This window comes from Sceloporus undulatus, chromosome 6 (assembly GCF_019175285.1).
Source record: "Sceloporus undulatus isolate JIND9_A2432 ecotype Alabama chromosome 6, SceUnd_v1.1, whole genome shotgun sequence".
Taxonomy (NCBI): Eukaryota; Metazoa; Chordata; class Lepidosauria; order Squamata; family Phrynosomatidae; genus Sceloporus; species Sceloporus undulatus.
This window is the reverse complement of record NC_056527.1, coordinates 112,789,037-112,816,797: the sequence shown is the minus strand read 5'-3', so window position 1 is coordinate 112,816,797 and position 27,761 is coordinate 112,789,037. Positions and strand designations below refer to the sequence as shown.

The window sequence follows — 27,761 nt, the reverse complement described above, 5'->3', positions numbered from 1 at the left end:
AGGGCTGCATAAGTTTCACTTCTGATTTAACACAAGAACAACAAGGAAATGGAGACAGTTGCAATATGGGGAGGAGGCAAGGGAAGAGATATACACTTATATCAGTTATGGAGATACTTGCATATACACACACATATATTGTTGTTATATTGTTTTAATGCATTTTGAGCATTTTAATCTTTTTAAACTTGATTTTAGCAGTGAATTTGTTTTAATTATTGTAGTAATTTAATTCTATTTTAATATACTATTTTTGTATGCTTTTAACAGTATGCTGTTTTTAATGTTGCAAGCTGCGCTGAGTGCATACACATATCTATACACACATATATACGCACATATATTTATGTGTGGCACACGTATGTTTATGTATATACATAAATATGTACACACACACATACTGACATACATACATACACACACACACACACACACACATGCATATATGTGTAAATATATAAATATATATACATACACATATCTACATATGTACACTACACACACACACAAACATATACATATATACCTCACACACACACATTTATATCAGTTGCCTGCACTATGGTTTAGGTACAGTGAGGCTGAGCCACCCTGTTGCAATGGTTTGAGCGTTGGGCCTCTCAGCCATGGAAACCCACTGGGTGACCTTGGTCTAGTCGCACTCTCTCAGCCTCAGAGGATGGCAATGGCCAACCTCCTCTGCAGAACCTTGTCAAGGAAACCCCATGAGAAGCTGGAAACGACTTGGGCGAGTCCCTCCAAAAGTCATCCACTGCAGAGCTTGGAAGGAAGGGACCCCCAAAGGTCATGCAGTCCAGCCCTGGGCAAAGCAGGAAACCCACCCGCCACTAAAGAAGTGACCAATCAAAGCCTCCCACAAAGAGGTGACAGGAGTCCATTCCAACGTGGAAGAGCCCTGTGACATTCAGGAAAGTTCTCCTACCCCCCCCCCTTCAACATTTAATGAGAAAGTCGATCCTAATCTGATCTCTGCTTTAAGCTTTGCAAGGACTAGAGTTTGCAAGCCCAGCCCCAAGGCAGACCTCCCCCCCATCGCCCGATCTTTGCAAAATGCAAGGCATTCCCATGCAAAGGGTAAGAGATTCTGTGCAAGGGAGAAGAGATCTCTCCATAGCCTCTTATTTTCCCAGCAGACCCCTGGATTTCTTTTCTTTTCTTTTTGCAACTTTGCAGTCCTCCCAGGCTTACCTAGGGATCTCTCACACAAGAACCCTCCTTTGCCCTCGATCCACCAGATCCCAAGGACCAGATCCCCAGGGAAGATGCAGAGCCGCTTTTCTGCCTTGCAGAGCTCCAGGAAGAAGTGGGAGGGGGGAGTCTTGTGAGCCCTGGCCCCTTCATTTGGGGGAGGACCCAGAGAGGAAGGCTTCCTATTGGCTGATCTCTTCTTTGCTCTTCCCCCTCTTCTGGCCTTGAATGGAGGCACGTGGGCAAACTTTGCCTAGTTTAGGTGGAGGAGAGAAAAGCAGCAGCTTGGACTCTATAGCCCATCTTCCCCCCATCCAATCCCATTCCCATCCCACATCCTTTGGAGAGGAGAATGCAAAGCCTCCCTCCTCCAGCAGCGTTTATGACTTCCTGCTCTCCTCTGCCCCAGCCAGTGGATGATGGGAGCTGCAGTCCCAAACCCACCTGCAGAGGGATAAGTCACCTTCCCTGATAGAGTGGACCAAAGTCCTCCAGAAATGCTTGGGCTGCAAATCCCAGCAGTCCTGGCCCAGTGTTTGGGGATAATGGGTGATGCAATCCATTAAAAAAGTAATTTAAAAAGTCTTGAAGTGTAAGTATACACACACACACATATCTACCTATGATATAAGGTACTTTGTCCGTTCTGTTCTTTATTTTGGAGTGTTTAATTAATTTTATTAATTTATTGAATTTATTAAATAAATGTTATTTATTTATTTATAGTGATTAAAGGGGTCAGAGCCAAGAAATAATAACAATTTTGAGTGCAACTGTTTGAGAGTTACATATAAGAAAGTTACATAAATGAATGTGATTAATAGGTATTTACTGGTAAGGAAAGATTTCACTAGCTCATTTTTAAATTTTATATTTATTTATACTTATTTTTATCTTTATTTTAAATTGTATATTTATACATTTTAAAGCTGCATTGTTTTAAATTGTATTGTTTTAAATCTGCTGTTCACCACCTTGTGTGCCTATATTGGGAGAAAGGTGGGATATAAAAAAGCAACAATATTAATAATAATAATCCTCTGTGCATATCTAAAGGACCACCAGCAGCTGTAGGCAGTACAGGAAAAAAGGCAAAGTGTGCTGGGAGCTGCAGTTTCAAACTGCCTGGATACGGATAGGTTGTTTTACCCGGTGGCAGACCTCCAGTAGTGGTTGGATTGCAAATCCCAGCAGTCCTAACCAGCCCAGACCGGTATTAGGGGATAATGGGCAATGCAGTCCCCCATGCAAACACCCAGAGGGCCACCTTTGCCCACTCCTGGCTTGCTCCAGAGAGTGGGACTTGAGCAGCTGTTGAAGTGCTGGTGGAACGTACGCAGCTCCCAAAAGGTGTAGCCAGCACAGGAAAAGGCAAAGGATGATGGGAGCTGCATTCTCAAACCTGGATGGATATAGGTTTCCTTACCTGATAGAGTCGGGGGTGGCAGATAGGCAGCCCTCCAGAAGTGGTTGGGTTGCACACCTCAGCAGTCCTAGCCAGCACAGCCAAAGGATGGGGGATGATGGATGCTGCATTCCAAGAACACCCAGAGGGCCACTCTTGCCCATTCCTGTCTAGAGTCGGCCTTGAGCAGCCCTCTAAATTCTTTAGGATACCACTCCCAGCAGCTGCAGCCAGCACAGGCAAAAGTCAAAGAGGATGGGAGCTGCAGTCCAACAAAGTCACAAGTTGCCTGCTACCATTATATGCCATAGAGCCAAGTGGAGGGGGGCAAATAATATGGCTCTCCAGATGGGTTTGGATTGCAACTCCCAGCATCCCTATGTAGCATCGCTGGGGCTTACAGTCCCACAATATCTGGGGATGCCTAATTCTCACCGCAACTTCCCCCTCCTTCCAGTCATCCTGCTGTCCCCAAACACAATATACACACACATTTGTCTTTCTTTTAAATCATTTGCTGAACTGGAAATAGGTAATAGACATCTGAAGATTCCCAACCTGTGCTCCAAGGAGCTCTTAAGGCTCCGCATGCACTTCCCAGGTGTTCTGCGGCCACTCCAGGAAAATGAAAGAAATAAAAACTGAATGAAGTTAAAGAATAAGAATATATTCTTATATATACTCTTAAACACCATTAACTTGTAAGACATATAGAGTAGGCCTCTTAGGGGTCCGCAATAGAAATAAGGGCTCCACGAGTCAAAAAGGTTGGGAATCCCATATAGTGACAAAGATCCCTTCTTCCAACATGAGGTTCCATGGTATAATGGTTAGCACTTTGGACTCTGAATCCAACTCGGTGGAACCTGTTTTTGTAGGGCTAAGGAGGTCGAGAAGGTCATTGTCCATCCAGCCTAAGCCTTTGAGTGTATACAGAGTGCACTTTTTGAGTGTATACATAATGCACCAGATTCAAAGATATAGTTGTGTTAGTCTGGAAAATCAGCATACAAAAAGATCTTGTCTCAAAGGTGCTACAAGATACTGGAGGTGTGAGAGTGTGACTCACCCAAAGTCACCCAGTGGGTTTCCATGGTTGACGGGGAATCAAACCTTGGCCTCCAGAGTCATAATCCAGTGCTCAAATCACTACACAATGCTGACCTTTGCATGGCTTTTGGACTGGCGGGATAACAGTTTATCCATGAAATGCTAAACCAAATGTGGCAATCATGCTACTCTAAAGAAGTTGATTATGCTGGCTAGGGCTGCTGGGAGTTCAAATTCAATACATTTGGAGGGCTGCATGATTCCCATCTTTCCACTGGGGAACTACACTGTCACATAAACCAGATTCCAGGAGTTAAGAGCAAATTAAAGGCATTACAAAAAAAAAAAAAAAAGGCTGAAATCAGATGACTTGACCGTGCAGCTGACATCACAGATTTTTAACAGGGAGGCAGCTGTGTGGGTCCGAACCAAAGTTGAGATCTGAGCCAGAACATGGATTTCATCATCCATTTTACAGAGAAGCGCTCTTCTCCAGCCCTTGTGAAATCTCATCCTCATAATCAGGTTTAAACTGGTTTAAATAAAACTCACACTGTCCATATTACTTGGTCTCGGGAAAGTTCATTTTGCAGTGACTGGGCTGCATCCGCATTGCAGACATAATTCAGTTTGACATGCCTGAATGCTATGGGATTCTGGGAAGTATAATTTGTTGTATAATCTTTATTTCAGCCAACAGGCCATAAGACAACAAAGTGTGTATAAAACGTATAAAACGTATAAAACATATAAAGCTGTATAATTTGTTGTGCAACCAGAGCTCTCTGAAAGAGAAAGCTAAACATCTCACAAATCTATAATCCACAGAATTCCAAAGCATGGAGCCATGGCAGTTCAAGTAGTGTCAAACTGGATTATTTCTGCAGTGTGGAGGCAGCCTACAGAGAGGCTAATGCATGGTATGGATGTGCCCTTCCTAGATCAGATGAAGAATGAGAATTATTGCTCTTAAGGGTTATTCTCCAGGAGCAGTGATTATCATTTGAAAAAGGTGCAGTTCATCCCAGATCTTGTCTCCCGCATCCAAAATCTAGTTGATCATCCAGCTGGAGCCAGCCACAAGCCAAGGATGAAGGCAAAAGGGCCCTACACACTGCTTATTCCCCCAGCTCAAGCTATATACTATTTTTGAATCTGGAGGCTTCATGTTATGATCACCACTACTAACTGTTGATAGGAAATCATTCTGGACTTAACTCACTCTGATACTGCTGTGTTCTGTTTTCCATTTTAGTACAATCCAAGGGGCAGAGTAAAAAATAAAATATCAAAGGTGGGTTACAGATCGCCCGTTTGGGGCGGCCTGCACCCGCCCCTTTCCCCGCTGTATCAGGGCCTCAGCTGCCAGACCAGCAGCCTCTGAGGCCCCGATCCGCCTCTTTCCTGGCCGCAGGGAAGCGGCAAAAGGCCGCTTCCCCGCAGCCTGGAAAGGGGTGTCCTTGGGGCTTCAAGCCCCAAGGACACCCAGCGACAGCAGGGAGGAGGAGAAAGGGGCCACTTGGCCCCTTTCTCCTCTGCGTTGCTGGACGCAGCCATGTAAACGCTGCGCCCAGTGACGCAAACCCCTCACACGGTGCAAAGACATCACAGCTGCGCCGCCTCGTTTGGAGGCGATGCGGCCGTGTGGAACTGCCGCCGCCATTTTGTGCACACTCCGAACATGCTAGGGTTGAGGGCACCAGGAAGTGACGCCCCTTTCTAACCCTAGTACGCGCAGAGCGCATACTTTTAGGCCCATATGTAACAGGCCAAAGATCCGTTTCTTCTAGGTTGTAGCTGGAGCTAGAGTTGGCTAAGGGATTTCTGGGAACTGTAGTCCGAAAAAGTGATTTCCTAAACTGTGGCTGTGGTCCATGAAAGCTTGTGTCTTGATGATGTCCTAAGTTGGGGGAGACAGCTAAGGCTAAAAGTTGAGGTTTGGAAGGTGAAAGAGGACAAGTAATGTTGGCCTGCCATATCCACGGATTCTTTATTCATGGATTCAAGCATCCACAGCTTGAAAGCATTCAAGAAATATATAAATTCCAAACCTTAATTCTGCCACTTTATATGAGACACCATTTTACTATCCACTGTATTTAATGGGACTTGAACATCCACAAATTTTGGTATCAGCGGTGGTGTCCTGGAACCAAAACCCAAGGGCTCATTGTGCCTTTGTCCCACTTGATGTTTTACAGTATTTGTGTTCTCCAATGTCTGTTAAAGATGAAAGTTAGACAAGCCCTTTCCTCAGATCCAATCTAGTAACCCTAACTGTCAACTTATCTGAATTACAGTTCCAAATGAATTCAAGAGAGAGAGAGATTCAGTATTAAATCAATTTAATTCCATAGCAAACACAGACCAGGAGGACCACATTACAGATTGATTCAGTAAAGGAAGCCATGGGCCTAATTTTGTAAGACCTCAGCAGGGCACTTGATGACTGGCACTTTGGGAGGTTTCCCATTCATAAAGTCAAAATAAGTCCAAGTTGACTTGGCAGCTCATAGCAACAACAAAAAAGATGTGCACAAAAACCTTTTCCAGCAAAACATCTGCTCACTCAGCATGAATTTCTCCATGGCACAATGTGGAGCCACCCCTCTTCACGTCAGAGCAGCAAAAATGCTTTGGTCAAGGACGAGAGAGTGTGAGGAAACTAGATTACGCTATCCTACAATATTCAGTGGGCACCCTCTGCCTGGTAGACTTCCAAAGTCAAATAGGTTAGGCAAAGTATTGCAGGCCACTGCAATAGTACAATAATCTGGTGTGTAACAATTTGGGGACTCAGTGTCTTCACTGCTTATAAAAAGGAGGAACAGATGGGCAAAAGATTGGAACTATGTATAGCTTGAGAAAGTTAATTCTTTTTTGCCTACAAGTCCCAGAATCCCCTGATAAGCATGGCCACCACAATTATTAGGGGATTCTCGGGATTAACTTTCAAGAGCTAGTTGTGAGCTGTGAAAAACTATGCTTTTTCACTTACTCTTGTGGGCTTATCTCTTAATCTAATCCATTTTCTGCCACTTTAAATATTCTTCTTTTTCCCCTTGCATGTCAACTTTTAAGGCAGGAGTGAACATCATGTGGCCTTGAAGATGTTGTTTGATTGCAATTCCCAGCATCCCCCCACTATTGGCTATGATTGCTAGGGTGACTGACAATTGCTGCCAGCATGGCGTAGCAGCTTGAGTATTGGACTATGACTCTGGAGACCAGGGTTCGATTCCCAGCTTGGCATGGAAAGATATTGGGTGACCTTGGGCAAGTCACATTAGCCTCAGGGGAAGGCAATGGCAAACCTTCTCTGAACAAATTTTGCCAAGAAAGCCCCATGATAGGCTCACCTTATGGTGAACATCTGGAAAGCAGCAAGATTCCCACCTCACAATTAAGACTGGATATTGTAACTGTGGCCCTTCACCTAGGCAGGGAGAATGTGTATCATGGTCAGTATTTTTAAGGGGAAAGGCTTGCATCCTGCAATTCTTGCTTGGTATAAGATACAGAATTCTGATCTATAAAATTGCATTTTGCATTAGGGCTGCTTGACTCCCATTGGGACTTTCCCACTTCACTGGTAGTGTCTTAACCAACAAAATATTTGACAAAATAGTGGTGGAGGGAGATTCCTTGCACTAACCACTATGTGTATGTATGTAGGTGCTTTCAAGTCCTGTTGTCAATTTATGGCAACTGCATGAATTTCTTAGGATTTTCTTAGGGCAGGAGTGCTCAGGAGTATTATTTATTATTATTAACCTTTATTTATGAAGCGCTGTAAATTTACACAGCGCTGTACATACAATCTATACAACTGTTTTTTCCAGTTGCTTCCTCTGATGTACTAGCACCTGAAATTTATTGGTGGTCTCTCATTCAAGTACTAACTAGGGGCGACCCTGCTTGGCTTCCAATATCAGATGGGATCTGGTGCCTGTCTTGTGGGGGGGGGGGGGCACGACATCCAGCCTAGCCTTTTTGTTCCTTGACATGCTAATCTTTCTATATCCAGGGAGGGTTTTATTCTTACCTTGTTGAAAACTAAGCCACAGCCAAAGCTCAGCAAAGTTACTTCCTGGGGCTGCAGCTCCCAGATCTCCCCAACCAGCATAGCCAGAATATGGGCTGAATGTTCTGTGACTCTTGCCAATCATTAATGTCCAGTCCAACAAGAGACCTCAACAAGGCTGCTGTGCCTGCTGGACTTCAAATATTTAAATACTCAAGTGAAGTTAGACATGGAAAATATTTGAAGATTTTTTTTTTATTGTCTTTAACAGCCATGTAACCTGACAGGCGAGAATACTCCAACCATCGCAGCTGCCCAAGAGAAAGCCATACCAAATGCTGGAAGCCAGAGCCATATTTTCTCAGCTGCTCCTGCAAGAGAGGAAACATATATTTATTTATGAGCTACACTGATTGACTGCTATTACATCATGGAGTAAAAGGTGGCACCCATGACTCTTCTCCCCCATTTCCCTGTAGTCCACACAACAACCCTGTGAAGTATGTCAGGCTGAGAGTGCACAACTGACCCAATGTCACAGAGTGAGTTTGAGTATGTTATTTGATGTGTTTTATATGTTCGTATTATAAAATTAAAAATTAAAAAACAAAAACAAAAACAAAGTGAGTTTGAGGAAAGGTTCTTTACTCAGTGTTGAGAATACCGCTAGGGAAAGATGCTTGTTCGAACTATAATTCCCAGAATCCTCAAGCCAGCATGCTGGTCATGCAGGCTGGGGATTTTGGGAGCTGTAATCCAAGCAAATCACTTTTTCCAGCTCTGATATAACAACACAGAATCCTGCACTGCCCCAAGTTCCATTATTTATCCGTATAGCTCAGTACTGTCTGTTCAGGGAATAAGATACACAGAGGTATGTCTCCAGGTGCTTTCAGGGACAGGTCCCATCAGCCCCAGCTCCCATCAGCTCCAACCAGCATGAACAATAAGGGGAAGTTATTGGCACTGTATTCTAGTAGCAGCTTCCATTTTAATGGATATTTGAGTTCAGTGTCTTGGATTGTTCCTTAACAATTTATACTAAAATCTCAAGCTCATTCATGTAATGGTACATGGAAGCACAACTCCAACAAAGAGCTCAAGTTGATATGAGGAAGATGACTTGGCTTTCTACCCAAAGGTGCTAAACCATTCCCCCATCACCCCCAGCACATGCAGTCCCATTTGTGGTGGTTGGAGACTAGAGATGAGATGCCTTGTGCAAATGGTTTCTCTTCATTTTGGAAAGAAAGAAAAAAAAGACAAGACCTTACCTGCTGACACATGAGCAGCTCCTGTCTGTGACACATTCTGGTGATCTGCAGATCTCTTCTGCTGATATGCTACAATGAAACCCCAGAAAGAAAGTGATTGGGAATGTAACATTACAAGTGGATTGACTCAGGTCTAATCTGCACTACTGGAAAAAATGCCATTTCACACCACTTTAACTGTGATAATTCCATCCTATGCGATTATGGGATTTGTAGTATGTTGTGGCACCACAGCATTCTCATAGAGAAAGCCAAATATCTCACATAACTACAAACCACAGAATTTCATAGCATTGAACCATGGCAGTGGTGTCAAACTGCATTATTTCTGCAATGCGGATGAAGTCTCAGTAAACTGCCATTGCTGTAAGTTCTATTGATTGAATGGGGCTGGCTGGTGGATTTCTGGCCATGGTCATCCCCCACAAGATGGACATTCCCAAACTCTGCAGTTTGAGCATATGCCAGGTGTTGGATTTCTAAGAGTGGTAGTCCCCACAAAGATCAACATTTCCAAACTCTGAGTCTTTAGCACATGCTAGCATTACCTCTAAGACCAAGGACATAGGGCACAGGGGTACCCATCTCCCCCTGCAGTCTCTGGGCTAACACATTGAGCGTCTCATTGAGAGGGTAACGACAGCGCAGAGTCAGCCTAGAGAGAAAGAGACAAACAATAGTGACTTTGGGAAGCCATCTTTGGAAGTCATCAGCTGCTCTATTCATCTGCTCTCAACCAAAAGAACCAACCCACTTGAAAGGTGCTCAATGCACAGCCTTACTTGTATTGGGAGTCCCTGGTAATGACGGGGCTGGCTTCTGGAATCATCTCTCTCCTGAAGGTCACTTCGTTCTCATACACCAAGTAGTTGCCTTCAAACTGTACAAAGGTGGGAAAGAAAGGCAAGGGAAGGTGTTGCTCTATCACTGGTAACTAGGAATGTCATTGGCCAAGATAGCCTTTCTCAAAGTACTCCAGAGACTGGCATGGCCTACTCACTGTGACATCACAAGGGGCCATTCCTTGGTCTCAGGTTTGGGAGTTGAAATCACAGAGCCTGCTCTGGCAACCATAAAAGTAAACTAGACTTCCAGAAACGGGGAACTATGTAGCCCCCAACCACTGGTAGTTGCCCATACCGATCTGAAGAGCAAGATCTAGAACTTTTAAGAGAAGAGAAGGTATTCTCTGGTGGGTTTCAATCGTATGTTCCTTAGAACAGCTCAATGGCTTCTAAATTGACCAGAACAAATTGGAAAGATGTAGCTGAGGATAGTCCAAGAAAGACATTCTGGAACATCTTCACAGCAACAGCTCTCAACTCTTGAATTATGAAACAATCCATTAACTTATGTGCAACAGACAAAGCTACATATTACTCCCACTTCCTCAAAAGTTCTACTTACCCTTCTTGTGGTGCCACAAGAGGTCACAGGGAAAGAGAAGAGAGCCCTGGATTCATCAGCTGCAACTGGCCCACAGTTCTGGTCTCGTAGGTGGGTATTCCTAGGGTCCAAGGATGGTTTGGTGTCCAGGCTGAGGACTGTGGCAGTCATGGTTCCATTGGGAAGGCATACTAATCAAAAAAGAGAAGCCATGTAAGTCCAGAGTGTCCATCCTGGCCTAGCTTTCAGGTGAAGGCCCACAGTATTTCCTTTGACTGGAATAGCTTATTAAAATATTTCTATCCCTGTTGTTTGTTGTTGTCTGCCTTCAAGTCATTTCCAGCTTATAGCAACTCTAAGACAAATTTATTTATTACAGGGTTTTAAATAAGACTAGCACTCAGAAAATAGACTATTAGGTGGGTGTCAAACAGCCATTGTGGTGTAGTGATTTGAGTGCTAGACTACGAATGGAGATCAGGATTCAATCCCCTGCTATGGAAACCACTGGGTGACCTTGGACGAGTCACATACTCTCAGCCCTGGAAACCCTTTGAAAGATTTGCCTTAGGGTTGCCATAAGTTAGAAATGACTTGAAGGTACACAACAACAGGAAGAACAAACAGCCCATTCCTCCTAGGTGTCGCATTTTAGTAAAGTGTTATGGCAAAGCCAGGTTATAAACCACTTCTGCTATGTCATATAAGCCTCCCTCTTTTCACAAATATACGCAGAGGAAACTATGGCCCCATACACACTGCCAAAAATAAAGCTGCTTCAGGTCACTTTGGAGGTATGCTGTTTAAATGATGCATGCATCCTAAGAGTCCGGAAAGCTGCGCCAAAGCTGTGCTCCAGTCCTTAGGACTAGATTGTGGTTTTGGCGCGGCTTCCAGACTCTTAGGACGCATGCATCATTTAAACAGCATACCTTCAAAGTGACCTGAAGCAGCTTTATTTTGGCCTGTCTGTATGGGGCCTATAATTCCACTTCACTCATAAATACAGAACAAAAACCAGAAACCTTCCAAGAAATCTCATGAAACAGAGAAATGCATCTCAAGATTCTTAGGCGTGTAAGAGGCTTTAATGCAGTTTAAAGTATCATTAAAGTTCTTTGCTATAGACTTTGGTGGGATACAGACCACCCAAAAAGGACGGTCTTCCACCACCCTGGTTTGCTCCATGGGGAAGCCGCAGCCTCCAATAGCATACTTGCGGCATCACAAACGCGCCAGGACGTGTGGATGCTAAGTGTCCGTTACGTCAAAATGGCAGCACCCGTGTGTACAGGGCGCTGCCATTTTGATGCCCCGTCATGTGCAAGGGGTGAGGTCAATATGGGTGGTGCACCCTTGGCCAACCCCTAGCACGTGACGGGGGTGCCCTATCCGCCAGCATGTATAGCGCCTTCATCTCTATAATCCTCTTTGTCAGCATCCTTACTTACTCCTTTTTTCTTTTAACTTTCTACTTCATTATGTTCAATTCTTGTTTATGCCTTTCTTGTCACCTTAATTGTTACACATTCATTTGTAATAAATATACATATTTTTAAAAGATTCTTCAGAGTGATATTAATTAGCTAAGAGGCCTGACACATTTTTGGCCTGTATGGATATTTTAAGCCCATCTTCAGGAGACTACACAAAGAATATAAATGACATTATTTGTATAGCTCCTGAAGAACATCTATGCATTCTTTGTGCAGTTCTCTGAAGGAGGTCTTCAGATAGCTACAGGCAGAAATGCATCAGGCTTTTCAACAAACCAGTATCACATTTTAGCATCTTGATGTGTCTTTGTGACTGCACTCACCAAGCAGTTTTCCCATGGGGAAAATGCAGGCAAAGGGAAATGCTACAGCCGTCGCCAGTGTCTTGTTGTCCCTCAGGCTAAAGTCAAGTCGAGCTGTCAGTCCCTGGAGAGAAATATCCTGCAACAGACACACACACACACACACACATGTACAGTTCAGTTCTTGTAGGGGAGTTTATTCACACAAGACCAAAATGGCTGCAGGCATGTCTCACCCCATACCTACCTGATATGCCAAGCCAACTGCCAAGAAGGGTACTGACAGATAGTAGTAGTTGGCATTATCCTGGACAGTGTAGTTCTGTGATACAATCAGTTCGCTTGTCACTCGCATGTTGCCCACATATGGGAGCCAGTAACGATCCAGATTTCCACGGTACATTATTAAACCAATCCTTCCTGTGTCACAGAAGCCCTCGAAGGTTGGAAGAACTAACGGTGTTAGTAGAAGACAAGAAAGGGAAAAAGTTATATTGTGTTTTAACAGAAAGCCTATGTGATAAAGCGGTTTGAATGTTGGACTGCAGCAGTGTAATCTACACTGCAGAAAAAATGCCATGTGACATCCCTTTAACTACCATTCTCCAGGATCCTGGGCTTTGCCATTTGTTATGGTATCTCTGAAAGAGAAGGCTAAATATTTCACAAAAGTACAAATCCCAGAATTCCATAACACTGAGTCATGGCAATTAAAGCGTGTAAAACTGCATTATTTCTGCAGTGCAGGTTAGACTTATGACTCTGGAGATCAGGGTTCAATTTCTCGTTCAGTCGTGAAAACTATTGGTAACTTTGGGCAAGTCAGATACTCAGCCCCAGAAAACCCTTAAGGCTGCCATAAGTCAGAAACTACTTGAAAGCACATAGCAACACAACACATGTTTAGAAGCTATTTCTAATTATGGCTTCCCCTTAACCTCCTTCTATGGAAGAAGCCATCTTCCTCCCAGTTGACTGTTTTGTATGTTTTACTTATGTTGTAATCGTTCAATCACTCAAGAGCAGGATTTATAAATAAAATTAATAATAATCATAATAATTCATAGTGCTAAAAGTTTCAATTGGTTTGGTTGCAGTAAAAATCCTTTGATGAATAAGAAAATAGCAACTACTGATTCCTAACTTTTTGGACTGCAACTCTTTGGTCCCACTGATCTGTGGCAGGAAAAAAAAAAATGCAAACAAGGGAGGAGGAGAGGAGTTTATAGCTTGCACATTCTCTATCTCTCTCTCTACCTGTCTGGAATTTATCACAAATTTGGGGGCTAATTTTAATAATAATAATAATAAATAAAAATTTTATTTATATACCGCTATTCCAAGGATCACAGCGGTGCACAGCAAGAGATAAAAAACAGTTAAGGTTTGGGCATTAAAGAGAGATTTAAGTGCATTTTAAAGCATCCCACAAATAAAGTGAAAATGGCAAGGAATTGTGTGAAGGATTATCACACACAATTACACAAATAAAATGTATCAGAAATGCATTGTCGCTGAAATCCCAAAAGTTAAAAGAGGCGCATTAATGCTTCTTTATGGCCACTTTAATAGCAGGGTTTGTGTGACATCATGTAAAATCATTTTGCGTAATTATGTGATTTTTCTGGGATATTCACAGGATAAACTCCCAATGTCCTTCATGTGATAAGCTCCATAGTAAACTCACCAACATCTGGAACATCACATTCAATGACTGCAGGGTAAATGAATGGCTTGGCCTTGGGGACCAGGTTGAGGGTGTAGTCAAGGTGCAGAGTGTACCTCCGGATGTTGCCATACAGATACTGAAGAGAAGAATCAAGAAATCACAAGAAAGTAGGTTGCAGCTAAACAATAGAAGGAATTTTCTAACAGTTAGGGAGGATGGGAGACCTCCAAAGAATACCAGGTGCTCCAGACTATGTTTCAGAGGAAGGAACTGGCAAAACTGGCACCTCTGAATTTTCCTTGGCTATGAGAACCCTTTGAAATTCATACAGCCACCATAAATCTTCAGGGGACTTGAAGTTACCTACATGCACACACACAAACAAAAAGGGCTTTTTGACAACTTCATGTTGAGTCCCAGGTTTTTTGGGGGGGGGGGGGGAAGCAGGGAATAAATAAATATAACAGCAACTCTCCCTCATGAGAGGGTTTTAAAGAGAGCTTGGAAGTTTTTAAACACCTGGCAGGGATGATTCCCCTGTTAATTCTTATGCCAGCAGGGGTTGGATGACCATTTGAGGACCTTCCAACTCTGTAATTTTAAGAGCTGCTCAACAATGTAAAACCATTACTAGTAATAAAGAAAAGAGAAATAGAAAGCAGGACCTTTTGGTACCTGAGCTCTCTTTCCAATCCACGTCTAGCAGATACAACCCTACGTGGGATTATTATCACACACAGAAGATTTGGGATTAGTCTGAGGACCATATGAACTCAGGCCAAAGGGCAAACAAGGCCATAGATCACAGGCTGGCCACATTTCTACCTATTCAAATTCTACTGTGAAGCAATGAGGGCTGGTGATGGGTTATAGACTGCGAAAGGTGGGACCCTCAGCGGTGCCTGTGCAGAAGTCATCCCCCAAATCCCAGAGCTTGGAAAGTTACTTTTCAGAAATAATTTGATCTGTTACTCATTATCGTGTGTGTGTATATGCATGTGTGTGTGTGTACACGCCCTCAGGTTGCCTGTCAGCTAATGTTGGCCCAATTAATTTCCTAGGGTTTTTTAAGCAAGGAATTCTCAGAGGTGGTTTTTGCCAGTTCCTTCCTCTGCAATATAGCCTATAGCACCTATCTGGTAATCCGTGGCAGTCTCTCATCACAAGTACTAGCCAGGACTGATCCTACATAGCTTCCAAGATCAGATAGGATCTAATGCCTTTAGCAAGTAATTAACTCCTGTTACTCATTAAATAGTGGTGGCAGTTGAATCATTATATTACTTGTTGCACTCTGTTCCTTTCTGTTACTTTTTGGGAAAGAAAATGATTGATAAGAAAATGGATTGGTAAGAAAATGGCTTCAGACTTGAAAACATCTTGTCAAAATGCCTCCAAAAATGGCCCCTTGAGAGTAACTTTTGAAAATAACAACTTCTACTCCTTACTTCTTACACCAGTAATGTAACATTGTGCTTACTTGGTACATTGCTTTAACATGTAACTTAATTACATCCTTGTTATCCAGAACGTAACCCATTTTACAGGCAACAAATCTTATTTGTAATTCCTTGTTTACCAGTCCTTTAAAAACTTGCTGCGATTCTCACTCTCACCTTCTGTTCTACCAGAGGATCAGTGAACGGGACCTGAAGCGTTAAAACCCTGGTCTTGTTAGGGTTGGCCACTTCATTCAGATGGCAGCCACGCGGCTTGAGCAGCTCAGGTGTTAAGGGCATGCCACCGATGCCAATGGTGGTCAGCTCCACATCAGGGAGGAAGTTGCCAAGGCTGACATCAAAATAGCCCTTCTCTGGGATTGTGTCTGGAAGACAGAGACCGATATTCAGTACCTTATTGCAAGGCAGACACATCCATGTTTGAGTAGGAATGAACAGTCTGAAGATGCCAACCACAGATGCTGGCAAAATGTCAGGCATAAACTCTTCTAGAACATGGCCACATAGCCCCCCCAAACCCACAAAAAATTATAGTTTGTGTAACATTTTGCAATGCAGAAAGAGAGAGTGCATCACTGCCTTTAAGATGGAGCAGAAGGAAAGGTTGAAAGAACAAGAGAGTGGAGGACGAGGAAGATAGATGAAGAGAAGGGAGGGAAAGAGACAGAGCATCAGGTTGGAGGAAGACAAGATTTACAAGAAGTAAGTGGTGTCAGAGTGAGAAGGAGGAGAGCAAAGGGAAAGGGGAAGATAACCAGAGTATGGTGGACAATGGAATATATAACCTTTGAACATTTTAATTCTTCTGATAGTCAAGTAGTAAAAGTCAACTCACCACCAGAAAAAGAAAGAGGAAAGAATAGAAGTGGACCAAGGCAGAAAACTACATCAACATTCAGTTTTCTGGAATTAAAATATGGAGTTCGTATTGCATAACTGGAGTGATCTCTTCATAGCAGAGAGGATGGTGTGAGTTCTGTTCTGGGGGCAAGTTGTGAAGCTTACTGTTGATCAACACTGGCTTCTGAGGGGCAAAGAGTGTGCGAATGGCCTTCAGGCTGCGATGGCGAGTTCGGTCACTCTCATCTCCTTGCCATTTACGGTCCAACAAGAGCTTGATGCTGTATGTTGTGCCATAATGGTTGTCCATCACATCACTCTGGGAGCAAAAGGGAGGAAAAATGAGAAATGCATTCTGAATGTTGTGGTGAAATTGAGGCAGGTTCAGCACCTTATGAACTAAACAGTTAGCAGCAAGGTCCTCACTACCCCAGGTTTTTGTATGTGCATCCCCTACAGCATGTATAAACTTTGGTCCTCCAGGTATTTTGAACTTCAACTTCCAGAAGCCCCAACCAGCTTGGTCAACAATCAGGAATTTGGAGAGCTGAAGACCAAAATATCTGGAGGACCAAAGTTTGGGAACTACTGCCCAAAAGGATGGACAGCTATTCAGTGAGGATGTTCCAGGGGCACTGAAACCATTGGACTAGAAAGAGCATCACTCTGGACCTCCAGCCAATTGAAGTCTCTTGTTTCTACCTGCTAGAGCTCCAGTCTCTGCCTTGACAGTCAAGATGGTTGTGGCCATAATTGTGTTCCATTGATTCAATGGGCCAAACTCCAGTTGGGAGTCACAAAATGGATTGAGGCCTGATTCTCCATGGGCTTGGGGAAGGAATTTTCTGAGCCCTATACCTGGAGATGCCTGGGATTGAATCTAGGACCTTTTGCATGCAAAGCATGGCTCTACTACTGAACTACAAGCCCTCCTATAACCTCCCCCTTGAACAATTGTATAGGGCCAGCTGTACAATTTGGTGAAATGTGGCCACTAACACAAGGAGTAGATATTGCAGGACAAAAAATGCCAGAAACTGCCCTCAGTAGGCAGGACTGTAGAAGGACTGTGTTGCCATATGTCACACAGTCTGCTTTGCACCAGATGTCTCAAGGTGTGTTGGTGGATACCATTCCATTATCAAACACAGATTCAATCTCCAATCTAACTGGCTTCTGTACTGAGAGAGAGGAAAGGGACACCATCTCCGCACTGGCCCCAAGCAGTGAGGGAGTAAAACATCTTAGGCCAGGCAGTCTAATCCATATGTCTGGTCACTAACAGAGTACTCCAATTCTTCAAAATTAATTTGAAGAATTAAAACATGGAGCAGAGTCACCATACCACCAATGTGGAAACTGCCATCCTAGCTCAGCTAGGCACCACAACTAGCAACCCTACTAGATACTGACCTCTGTGACCCCCCCAACAGCTCCAATGGGGACTGTGATGCTGATGAAGTCTGTCCTGTCAGTCAGAAAGGTGTATCCATTCCTTGCCATGGTGGCCCTGTCAATCAAACGCCCATCCAAGCCCATCTCGATGGTTTCATCCCGAAAGAGATGCGGGAACCCTACCAGCGAAGGCATGATCCGTGGGGTCACCCAACTGAGAGTGGTGGGTGTGAAAACTGGAGAGTCTGCAAAAGACAGAAACCTAGGATGTTATCTGCACTGCTGTGTGTGTGTGTGTGTGTGTGTATAATGCAACTGAACTCACACAAGAATATACTGTACTGGTATGAAAACATGGGGCTTTTTTTTTTAAAAAAAAACAGCAACATGTCCTGCAACCTCAGGCCTGTGATTTTTTTATTGAGACTATCTACCTGCAATGTGACTTTCCTACTATCTTTCACTTTGCTGAGCATTATAACCTCTTCTAATTAATTATACTGTTTCATGGTATGGAATTAGCTGATTCTTTTCTTGTCAGTTTTCTTCACTGTCTAGCTTTCACAACCTAGAAATCATAGAAATCAGAAATACTATGGGCTGGATGATTCTCATTTTGGTATCTATAATGATAACTGGTTGTTAGTCATTACTTTCCAAAAGTAATACATTGTCTATGATCATTATTTTAAAAGCAATGCATTTGTAACAGGTTGCTAATCTATTGTTTTTTAAATTATGTTTCTAACTTGAAAAAATACCGTTGAAAATTAAAAATTAATTCACACTATCTGTTTCTAAAGTAATGAGTAAACATTACTAATTAAACATCTCAAAATGTAGTATTTTTTAAATGACATCACATCAATAACTTTTTGTTTGTATCCATTTAACCTATCATGGGGGGTTCTTGGCAAGATTGGTTCAGAGGGGTTTGCCTTTGCCTTCCTTTGAGGCTGAGAGAGTATGGCACCACACTGGCTCTCTTGGCTCCCAGTCTGACTTTAATTGACCACCCATGTTAAATGTTGGAGAAAAATATTCAGGAACCAGAGACTCACTGATGGGACAGGCCACTGCAGTATCCACCATCAGGATCATCCAAGCCTGTTTGTAGAAGACAGTGGCTCGTGCCACCTCCACTTCCAGGCCATGTACCTGCAGAGAAAGCAACCGCAAGGACATAGGATTAGATGCTCTAGTGAGATGTTGAGGTCATGATCAAGCTGGTCTCTAGATGAAGAAAGCTAATGGCTAGGATGCCATTTCCAGGAACTTTCTCTTAGCCTGTCCTGCCTCACAAGGTATTTTTTAGAAATATAAAGTGGGAAGGAGCAAAGCCATGCTCCATTGAAAAAAAGGTGGGGTATATATTCAACTAATGAATACTTTTTAAAAAGTCTGTCCAAAGCACCATAAAATATCAGGAGACCAAAGGCGGGTTTACACTGGCCAGAATAGTCCAGGAGCAGCCTGCAGTATTCTGGTCCCAAACTTGTCCCAGTTCCTCTTTACCTAGGCACTCTGGAGCAACACTGGTGTCTCTTCACACATGCATCCTGCTGTGCCACCTGCCACCATGGTTTGTTCCTCTGATGTCAAAAACATGGTACTCACATGCTAGTGCCTTGTAGTGACCTCAGAGGCAGCAACATGCATTGGCAGTAGCAAGTGGCATAGCAGGATGCATTGTAAACAGCCTTCTGAAGGTTTTCTGTGTAGATCTACAGTTAATTTTTAAAAGTAGATTAAGTTGCAATGCAATGCCCATGGCTGGAAGGCTTTTTTGCAGCCACCAATCCTTCCCACTCCTTACCATGGTGACTTCAGTCTGCTGGGTGCCATAGGGAGTGCGGAAGAGGACCCGGGTGGCTGTAGTGTTGACCCCATAGCCCAGGGCATGGGCCTGAGTGGCCATCATGTTCTGCAGGGAGCCATTCTGGAAATGGAAGACCACTTGCCACACCTGGTTCACAGCGCCCTGCGCCTGGAAAAGACATACCGGCATGAGAACGAGTAGAAGAGTCCACTAAGATGTCACTATTTCTATCTCAGCCTTGCATCTTTTGGACAGGGACCAGATAGTATATTGAATTATGAGTCAATCAAATTATCAGAGCAGTACCCCTTTAAGCACAATCTCTCCTCCCTCACTTTCCTTGGCAATGAGAAACTGCTGCAGGACTGTGTTAAGAGCCCCACTCAAAGAACTGTATAAAAGTGAATGAATCAGTTCTGCTGCCCAAACTACCACAGAGGAGCCTGAATAGAGTAAAGCAGAGAAGAGCAGCCTACATATACTGGCCAGATAGGCCTTGCCCAAGATAGGTTTTCAGTGCATTAAGCAAGTAAACCCTGATATCTCTAAACAACAAAGAGTAACTTGAAGGCGTTTTAAAATTATTATTATTATTATTATTATCAACCTTTATTTATAAAGCGCTGTAAATTTACACAGCGCTGTACATACAATCTTTTTAATTGGATGGTTCCCTGCCCTCAGGCTTACAATCTAAAAAGACACGACACAAAGGGAGTGGTGGTGGGGAAGGGGCCTTTCTAGTAGGATAAATGTAAATACCCTAATCTTTTAAATATCTATTGATATCTTAAGAGCAAAATATTTAAAGCTGAATCCTTTAGATGTTCAAAGAGAAAAATAGCACAGTAAGTGCCTTCTTAGCGCAGTAGGCAGCGCGTCAGTCTCATAATCTGAAGGTCCTGAGTTCGAGCCTCAGAGAGGGCATGACTTCTTTTGTGGTGCAGTGGCTTGAGCACTGGACTACAACACTGGAGAGCAAGGCTTGAACCCCTGCTCAGCCATGGAAATCCATTGGGTGACCTTGGGCAAGTCATCTTCTCTCATCCTCAGAAAGGCAAATGCCATCTGAACAAATCTTGCCAAGAAAAACTCCCTGATAGGAGTTTCCATAGGTCAAAAATTATTTAAAGGCAAGTAGCTTAACATACAAGCATAACAACAAAGCAGCTAAAACTTGAAATGGCTTTACGGTACTTTTATCTTCAGTCGCTGAACAGAGATAAGAATGAATTTTTCTGTTTAGTGGGCGAAAGGCCTCTTCCTTCCCTTTAAAAGGTATTTTTAAAAAAGACTATAGAGACCAGATCCCACCCCACTTTGTAGTCCTTACCAAAGGCCACACTGCAACCCAGTCTTCATTCAGTGCCTCACTTGCTACTCCTGGGACGGCACGTCGGACAGAAACCTGTAAGAACAACCCATCCCCACAGTCAAGATGGCTGAGAATTTGTCCCCCTACAAGTATTTACTTTGACTGCCACATTTAATGAAGTGGGACTTTCAGAGACTTAGAATAGGGATAGTTAGCTTCTAGGGAGAGGTGGAGTGGGCTGTTTTCCTCTAGATCTGGGAGGAAGTATGCAAACCAGATGTTACTTCCAACTCCTAGCAACCCTTGAATTATTATAACCAAGGATGGGGAATGGTGGGAGCTGCAGTGCTAGAACATCTGCTTGTTTTTGTGTACAAAACATATACATACCCTTCAACATTTCACAGATAAAAACTAGGACATATGTGCCCAAGCAACATCAGAATGCGATGAAGATGGCAAAAGTCATTAATGAAGAAGTGCGCACAAGCTAAGAGAGGCTGCAGCAGTTTGTTTATGCCTGACTCTATTGGGAAGGGCAAGATTCCATTCTCTCCTCTCCCTCATGCAAAGTTATGTGGGTGCAAACTACTTTTGCACATTGGACTCGGCTTGCAGCAACTGAAGTAAACTGAGGATGAAGGGGGAAAGTGGGAAAAGGAGAGAGAAACTGGAACATTTTTAAAGCAACTGAAAAAGTGGGATGACAGAGGATCAAGCAGGATTACTCCTGAGTTGGAGAGTATGCGTGTGGTTTCCTTCTCTGCTCCACTCACCTCCATGTAATTTTCCTCACAGACAATCTCACGAGGGCTCCATGGAGCATCAACACGGCATTTCATTGAGACATCGTATGCAGCAGTCACATTGGCTGGGCTGGTCACTTCCACTTGGAGCCGGAGGCTGAAATCCTGGTCAAACTGGACAAAAAGAAAATTATACGTTGGCCCATTTTAGAGATTCAGCCTCATTCATATTAAGGGCACTTCGTGGGGACAAGAAACAAACAAATAAGGCAGGGCTGGGAACTGTGTTGCTTCTCTGCAACTCTTAGCATTTCTCACCATTGGCTCTGTTGGCTAGGACTACTGGGACTTGGAGTCCAATGTGCCATAACACCATGAAAATCTGTTTTTATGTTTTAAAGCTACAAACCCTGGTGGGAAGCTAATTTCTGATAAGACAACAACTAAAACACAACAGAAAAAAAAAGAATCACCTCACACAAATAAGGTGCTGGGATTTAAAATTATAGACTATTGTTATATGTTAGTATAAAGTTTGTTTACTACACCTCTCACTGGAAACAGATTATACAATGGAATAGGAAAAAATACAGAGGAAGCATGATCAGATTCCAGGAATAAATTTGATTTGTTCAGGCTTCTTTCAGGCTTCAGAGTATTACTGAAATCTGAGCATACCTTTTCTGTATTTTTTCCTATACCATTGTATAATATTTCTGTAAAACTGTGTAGTTTTATATTGAGCAATGCTTCATTCTTCTTGTATATAACAACCTGTGCATTGGTGAGTTGAGTGACGCTTAATATATGGTTAATTATTTGAGCTGGGTACTGATTTCTTATAAAACATATATAAAATAGACTACTGCTGCTTCTTCCTTTTGCCTGGAATTGTTTGCTGGTAGTTTTTGTTTTATTTCGCCTGTATTGTCTTGCTGGCAAGTGATGGCGATACTAAGGTTTTAGTACTTTTGGCCTGTCAATAAAGTGTCAGATTGACAGGTTACTAGTGATGTGGCCTTTTTAGTGCCAATCCAGGGAATGAAATGGTTTGAGAATAGGTGGCTCAAATCTTAAAGGAGCAATTAAGCCTCAACAGCTTGACAAAAGACCTCTGATTAACTGAAAACAGTGAAAATTGCTTTGTTCCTATGGATCAGTATTGATATGTGCTTTGCATTGGATCTCCTTGGAGAGCTGATAACACAGACTTGAGAAGTACCTGTATTTTTTCCACTACTAAAAACTTTAAAAGGCCCACCCATGGAACTGGGTGAAGCTCATCTTACCAAGTTGTGAACTGAACAGCCCAAGAATGACACTCTGATCTCAGGATTGCCATACAAGTCAGTGGTTCTGGTGAAGCCACACTGGGCAGCCACATGCTCTGTCACAGGAATGCGTTGTCCAAGCTCATCTATAGAAAACAAATGGCAGGTAGGTTACCTGAACCTTGGTTAATTCTATGGGGAAAGAGATGAGACATATACACATGCTAACCCAGTGTTGTCTGTCCCCCCAATCTGCCCTCCCTGTCTTAGGGACCTCCATTGGCTGCCCATCCGCTTCCGAGCTCAATATAAGGCGTTGGTTATTACCTATAAAGCCCTAAATGGCTTGGGCCCAGGATACCTAACGGACCGCCTCTCCCCGTACATTCCGCCTCGCACCCTCAGAACGTCTGGGCAGCAACTACTGAAGGTGCCTGGGGCCAGATTAGTCTCCACTTCGCGGAGGACTTTTTCCATGGCTGCCCCAGCCCTTTGGAATAAGCTGCCCACTGAGCTCCGCTCATCTACCACCCTGGCCCAATTTAGGAAGGATCTCAAAACCTTCCTATTCCAGCAGGCATTCCCCGAATAAATATCCTGTGGGCCTCCCTCCTCTTCCGTGGCCATGAGGTTGGGCTATAGGGGCTTTTTAGTTTTTTATATGTTATTATGTAATGGTTTTTAATTTTTCTCTGTATTTTTATGTATTTTAACTCCTGTTGTTAGCCGCCCTGATCACTGGAAGGGCGGGATAAAAATAAAAATTTTATTATTATTATTATTATTATTATTATTATACCAGGTGCTTTAGGCTATGATTCAAAGGAAGGCAACGACAAACCATTTCTGAGAGTCCTTGCCTAAGAAAGCCCTATGAAATTCATGATCACAATAAGTCAACACAAAACATGAAGGTACTATATGTACACAGACCACCCTCAACTTTCCTTGAAAAAAAAAGCCCTTGATCTAGGGTGGTTTCCATTGCAGAAATCCAATAGCATTAGTATCATGTATCGGGTACAGACTAGTTACATCCACGAGTTGCAGTTCAATATCATTAAAAGGATCACATTTTGCTCACTCCAGAGGTTTGCTGTCATTGTTGTCTAACTTCAAATCATTTCCAACTTTTGGCAACCCTATCATGTGTTTGTTTTTGCCAGGATTTGTTCTGAGGGTGTCTGCCACTGCCTTCCTCTGGGACTGAGAGAGTGTGACTTGCTAATGTCACTCAATGGATTTCCATGGCTGAGTTGGTCTTCTAGAATTGTAGTCCAACACTCAAACCAATGCACCACACTACACCATCATAAGTTCTAGGGAGCAAGGTTGGCTTTTAAATGCACTGCTGCTACTATTCCCAACAACAACTTTATAATGGGCCTCACTCCAGCAGCTGAAGATCATGTTTCTTAGTTTTTTTCTTGTGCCACTAATGAGCTCAGGAACAAGTCGGAGTGCCTCTGAGCCTGCAATTATTAGTTTTCTCATGCTACTGAAAAATTAGACCCACCCTCCATGCACCCTAAAAACCTTCCCTTTCCTTTCAAAGGAGACTGTCATACTTACTGAAGACACTGTAAGTCCATGTGTTCTGGCCCAAGGCAGTTTTGTCGATCCATATCCAGAAGTAACGGCCTCGACATTCGGTCTGTGTAACACCTTTCAGAAAAGGAAAAGACCCAAACAGAGAGTTCAAGTGCTTTTTAACCCTTGCTATTCTTCAACTTTAACTGCCATAGTTCCATCCGCTGGAATGCTGTGGTTTGGGGAGGTACAGGAGCACTCTGGCTGACAATCCTAAATGCTCTTGGTTCAGAGGGGCTGAAAAACATGGCAAAACATCCCCCTCAAACACTAGAGGATGTTTAGGAACATTCTGGGGGCTTGTATTTGTGGTGATGCAACTTTTCAAGGTCTCTGGGCAATGCAGGCCTCCAGCTTCCAACAATTGTCCACCTTGGCTCCATACGCTAATCTTGCTAGAGGTAACAAAACTGGTTTGAAACTTGATCAAGTCTACCTGTGGCTCTGACATAGCTCACACCCATGCTATGCAAATATGCCTAGAGATGGGGACCAGGAAGGGTAGATACCCACTGTTTCATTCCTTATTCCCAGTATAAAGTCCCCTGAAAAAATGCTCACCTGTGGGAAAGGGTATTGATGCCACCTCCCATGACAGAAGCACAACCAGCAAGGCTAAGCTGTATGGAGAAGACAGAGCAGAAAGTTAATGGGAATGCAATAAATAAATAATCCCACAAGCACCTTTTCCTTCCTTGGCAGTACCAACATAGGACCAAAATAAATCCATAATAATTTGCTATGTTAAGGCCTAAATACCCTGAAGGCACTTGTCTGATCTTGGAAGCTAAGCGGAATCAGCCCTGGCTAGTAGTACTTAGATGGAGGACCTCCAAGTGCTGTAGGCTATATTTCAGAGGATGGTAATGCCAAACTACTTCTGAATACTCCTTGCCTAATAAAACCTTATGAAATGTATAGTGAACATATAGTCGAAGGTACATACATTCACACAAAGTTGATTTTGTCTTTGGTCAGCCCTGATTCTTTGACCACTGCACATATTGGATCCTCATAAGGCTGGCTTTTTTTTTTAAAGATCCCCTAATTTTTATGTTTTGGTTGGAAGTTCTTGGAAGGTCTTGTGATACTATCTCTATTTTTGTGGGTTTGTGCCACTTCAGCTGGATAGGAGAATGAGCCTTGTATTAATACGTATCAGGAATGGGCAAAATACCTTCTTCCAAATGTTGCACTGCAGTTCCCATAATTCCTCAACAACAACAATAACAAAAACTATACTGAGTGGGACTGATGAGATCCAACAACCCAACAACTTCCAGAGGACCTACTTTGCCATCTTCTGGCACATATGATGATCTGCATAGGGAAATTCAGATTTAAATTCCTACTTGGTAACCACAGCAGTTACTAAATGACTAGCCCAAGGCAATTGCCTCTAGGTTTAACTTACAGTACCTTGTAGGGTTGTTGTGAAGATAAAAGGAGGGGAATTGAAATTTTTTGATGGAGTGGGGAAGGGGAGAAATTGAATTGCCTGGATCCAGAGATCATTATAATTAGAACATACCTATTGAAATTGGTATGATTTAAAATAAATAATGTTTTCTACCCCCTAAAATATAAAACGGCATCATGGCATTGCATAAACATACAATAACAACAAAGGACATAACTGGAGGTTTGCTGCCCTTTCACAACTCTCCAAAGTCTGCTGCCTGAGGCAGCTGCTTCTTTCTACTTAATGGTAGGGCCAGCCCCATTTATGATGATTACTATCTTTTGAGTGGAGAAAAAGACCCATAAAAAACAGTGAAGGGAGAAATGGAACTGAACCTCCAAGAACCAGTAGTTGTTGATGTTGCAACAATTTGCTGTAGTTTTCTCTTGTGTGCCCTGCAATACACATAGTTGTGGGAAAGATTTGGCCATAACTCAACACAGCCAGAGCCCATTTCATAATAAAGAGTTCTGGAAGACTGTGTTTGTGAGTCTTCATATTGCTTGTCAACTTATGGCAACCCCATGAATTTCATAGGGTTTTTTTAGACAAGGAATGCTCAGAGGTGGTTTGCCAGTTCCTTCCTTTGAAATATAGCCCACAGCACCTGGCATTCATTGGCTGTCTCCCATCCAAGGACTAACTAGGGCTGACGCTGCTCAGCAATGAAGTTCAGACAGGATCTGGTGCTTTTGGGCTATTTAGACCCATACACCAGACATTTTATTAGGTGCAGCATGCTTTTCACAGTGGCTTACTGACCATGTCTCCCAAACGTCCATGTATATTGGATTATTTTCAGCACTTCCAACCAACATTGAAGGATGGAGATGATAGGAGATAAAGTCCAACAGACTTCAAGTATCCTACACTGGAGGAAGCTAGCTTCACCAAACCTCAGCTGAGTGTTCAGAAAGGCCCAGAAGGATGATTTAGTAGGAAAACATTCAGAGGTTACCAAAAATTTACCTTATCTTCTGCCACTCAGAGATGAGGAACATTTTACCTTCTGGATGCTTTGGGCTTCATCTCCTATAACCTCACTTACCATTAGCATTGTTGCTGGGACTGATAGAAACTGAAGTCCAAAATATCTGGGCATCCAAACATTTCACCCACCCCTGCCATAGTTCAAGCAGTTGGGACAAACTTTTAGGGTACACACACTAAACTAAAGCCACATTCTTAGATTTTCTGTTCTAAAATGCAGGCACTTCATTTGTTAAAGCAATGATAATAATTTAGATGGGGGGGAAAACAAAGCACACTTACCCTGCAAAGACAAGGGAACACATACCAGGGCTTGTCGTTTTCTTCTTGAAATAATTCTCGGTTCATCTAAGAAAAACCCCTTAAAGACCACAGTTTCCCAATTTCAGGAGAGGCAAAGGTTTTATAGCCTGCTGTTACTGTTTCCAAATAGCATTCTCACCTGCTGCCTATCGCTCATCAGAGAAAGAGTTTGTTGGCTGGGGTTTTTATAGGTGCTGAATTTGTCCTACTTTAATGGTTTTAAGCCAAATGGGATGCCATGAACCCAGGGAAGTTTGGATACAAAGGAAACAAATAATGTGGCCTCACTGCTTAGATTTTATTTTAAAAGCTTGTTTGGCATAGCATGCTGCATCATGCAGGGCAAAGAATTTATATTAAAGAAATACCACTCCCTGGCAAGGCTCTGCTATATCTTTAACAGGCGGAAATCCACCAGGCTGAGATTCTTCTTTCATCCAGATACAGTCCAAAAGCAATTCTACTGCAATATTTCTGTTAATTTGGTGGCTTGGAGCCTATGGGGGGGGGGGGGAGCGACTATGCCCCATAAAGACAGGCCAAAATGCTGGAACAAAGGCCTGACATTCAACAGGTAGAGTTTCCATCAGTGCTACAATGAATGCTTTGGGTCATTTTGGAGGTATGCTGTTTAAATGATGCATGCGTATTAAGAGTCTGGAGGCCGCGCCAAAGCCAGGTTCCAGTCCTAAGGAGGAGCTGGCTTTGGTGCAGCTTCTGGACTCTTAAGACGCATGCATCGTTCAAACAGCATA

The 27,761-nt window shown here is 43.0% G+C and overlaps 2 protein-coding genes and 1 non-coding gene across 3 annotated transcripts in view; 1 reads left to right on the top strand and 2 right to left on the bottom strand.

The window, feature by feature from the left end:
* PFAS (phosphoribosylformylglycinamidine synthase) overlaps positions 1 to 1,354 on the bottom strand; it is a 30,585-nt gene extending 29,231 nt beyond the window's left edge. The window contains exon 1 of the mRNA XM_042473016.1: positions 1,210 to 1,354. The gene's annotated coding sequence lies outside the window, so the exon portion shown is untranslated. The remainder of the gene's footprint in view (positions 1 to 1,209) is intronic.
* Positions 1,355 to 7,952: 6,598 nt separating this feature from the next.
* Positions 7,953 to 26,714, bottom strand: LOC121933874. Its single transcript, XM_042473867.1, has 19 exons — positions 26,683 to 26,714; positions 24,813 to 24,871; positions 24,234 to 24,326; positions 22,680 to 22,807; positions 21,421 to 21,564; positions 20,663 to 20,737; positions 19,327 to 19,497; positions 18,572 to 18,668; positions 17,529 to 17,755; positions 16,281 to 16,434; positions 15,432 to 15,640; positions 13,834 to 13,951; positions 12,394 to 12,599; positions 12,168 to 12,285; positions 10,370 to 10,539; positions 9,745 to 9,842; positions 9,511 to 9,617; positions 8,963 to 9,031; positions 7,953 to 8,059 (listed from the first exon to the last, which is right to left on the bottom strand). The coding sequence occupies exons 1-19, from the start codon at positions 26,712 to 26,714 to the stop codon at positions 7,953 to 7,955; spliced, it is 2,382 nt and encodes a 793-aa protein (XP_042329801.1).
* TRNAM-CAU lies at positions 20,184 to 20,256 on the top strand. Its single transcript has one exon. It is a non-coding gene; the product is annotated as a tRNA-Met (tRNA).
* Positions 26,715 to 27,761: the final 1,047 nt, after the last annotated feature.

Bases quoted from the DNA above. Each gene is read 5' to 3' on its own strand.
- LOC121933874 (XM_042473867.1), bottom strand. From the start codon at position 26,714: ATGTTCCTCATCTCTGAGTGGCAGAAGATAAG. The intron at 24,327-24,812 runs GTGAGCATTTTT...CTTTTCTGAAAG, and splicing joins ATCAATACCCTTTCCCACAG to GTGTTACACAGACCGAATGT. The intron at 12,286-12,393 runs GTAGGTATGGGG...TGTCTGTTGCAG, and splicing joins CAGTTGGCTTGGCATATCAG to GATATTTCTCTCCAGGGACT.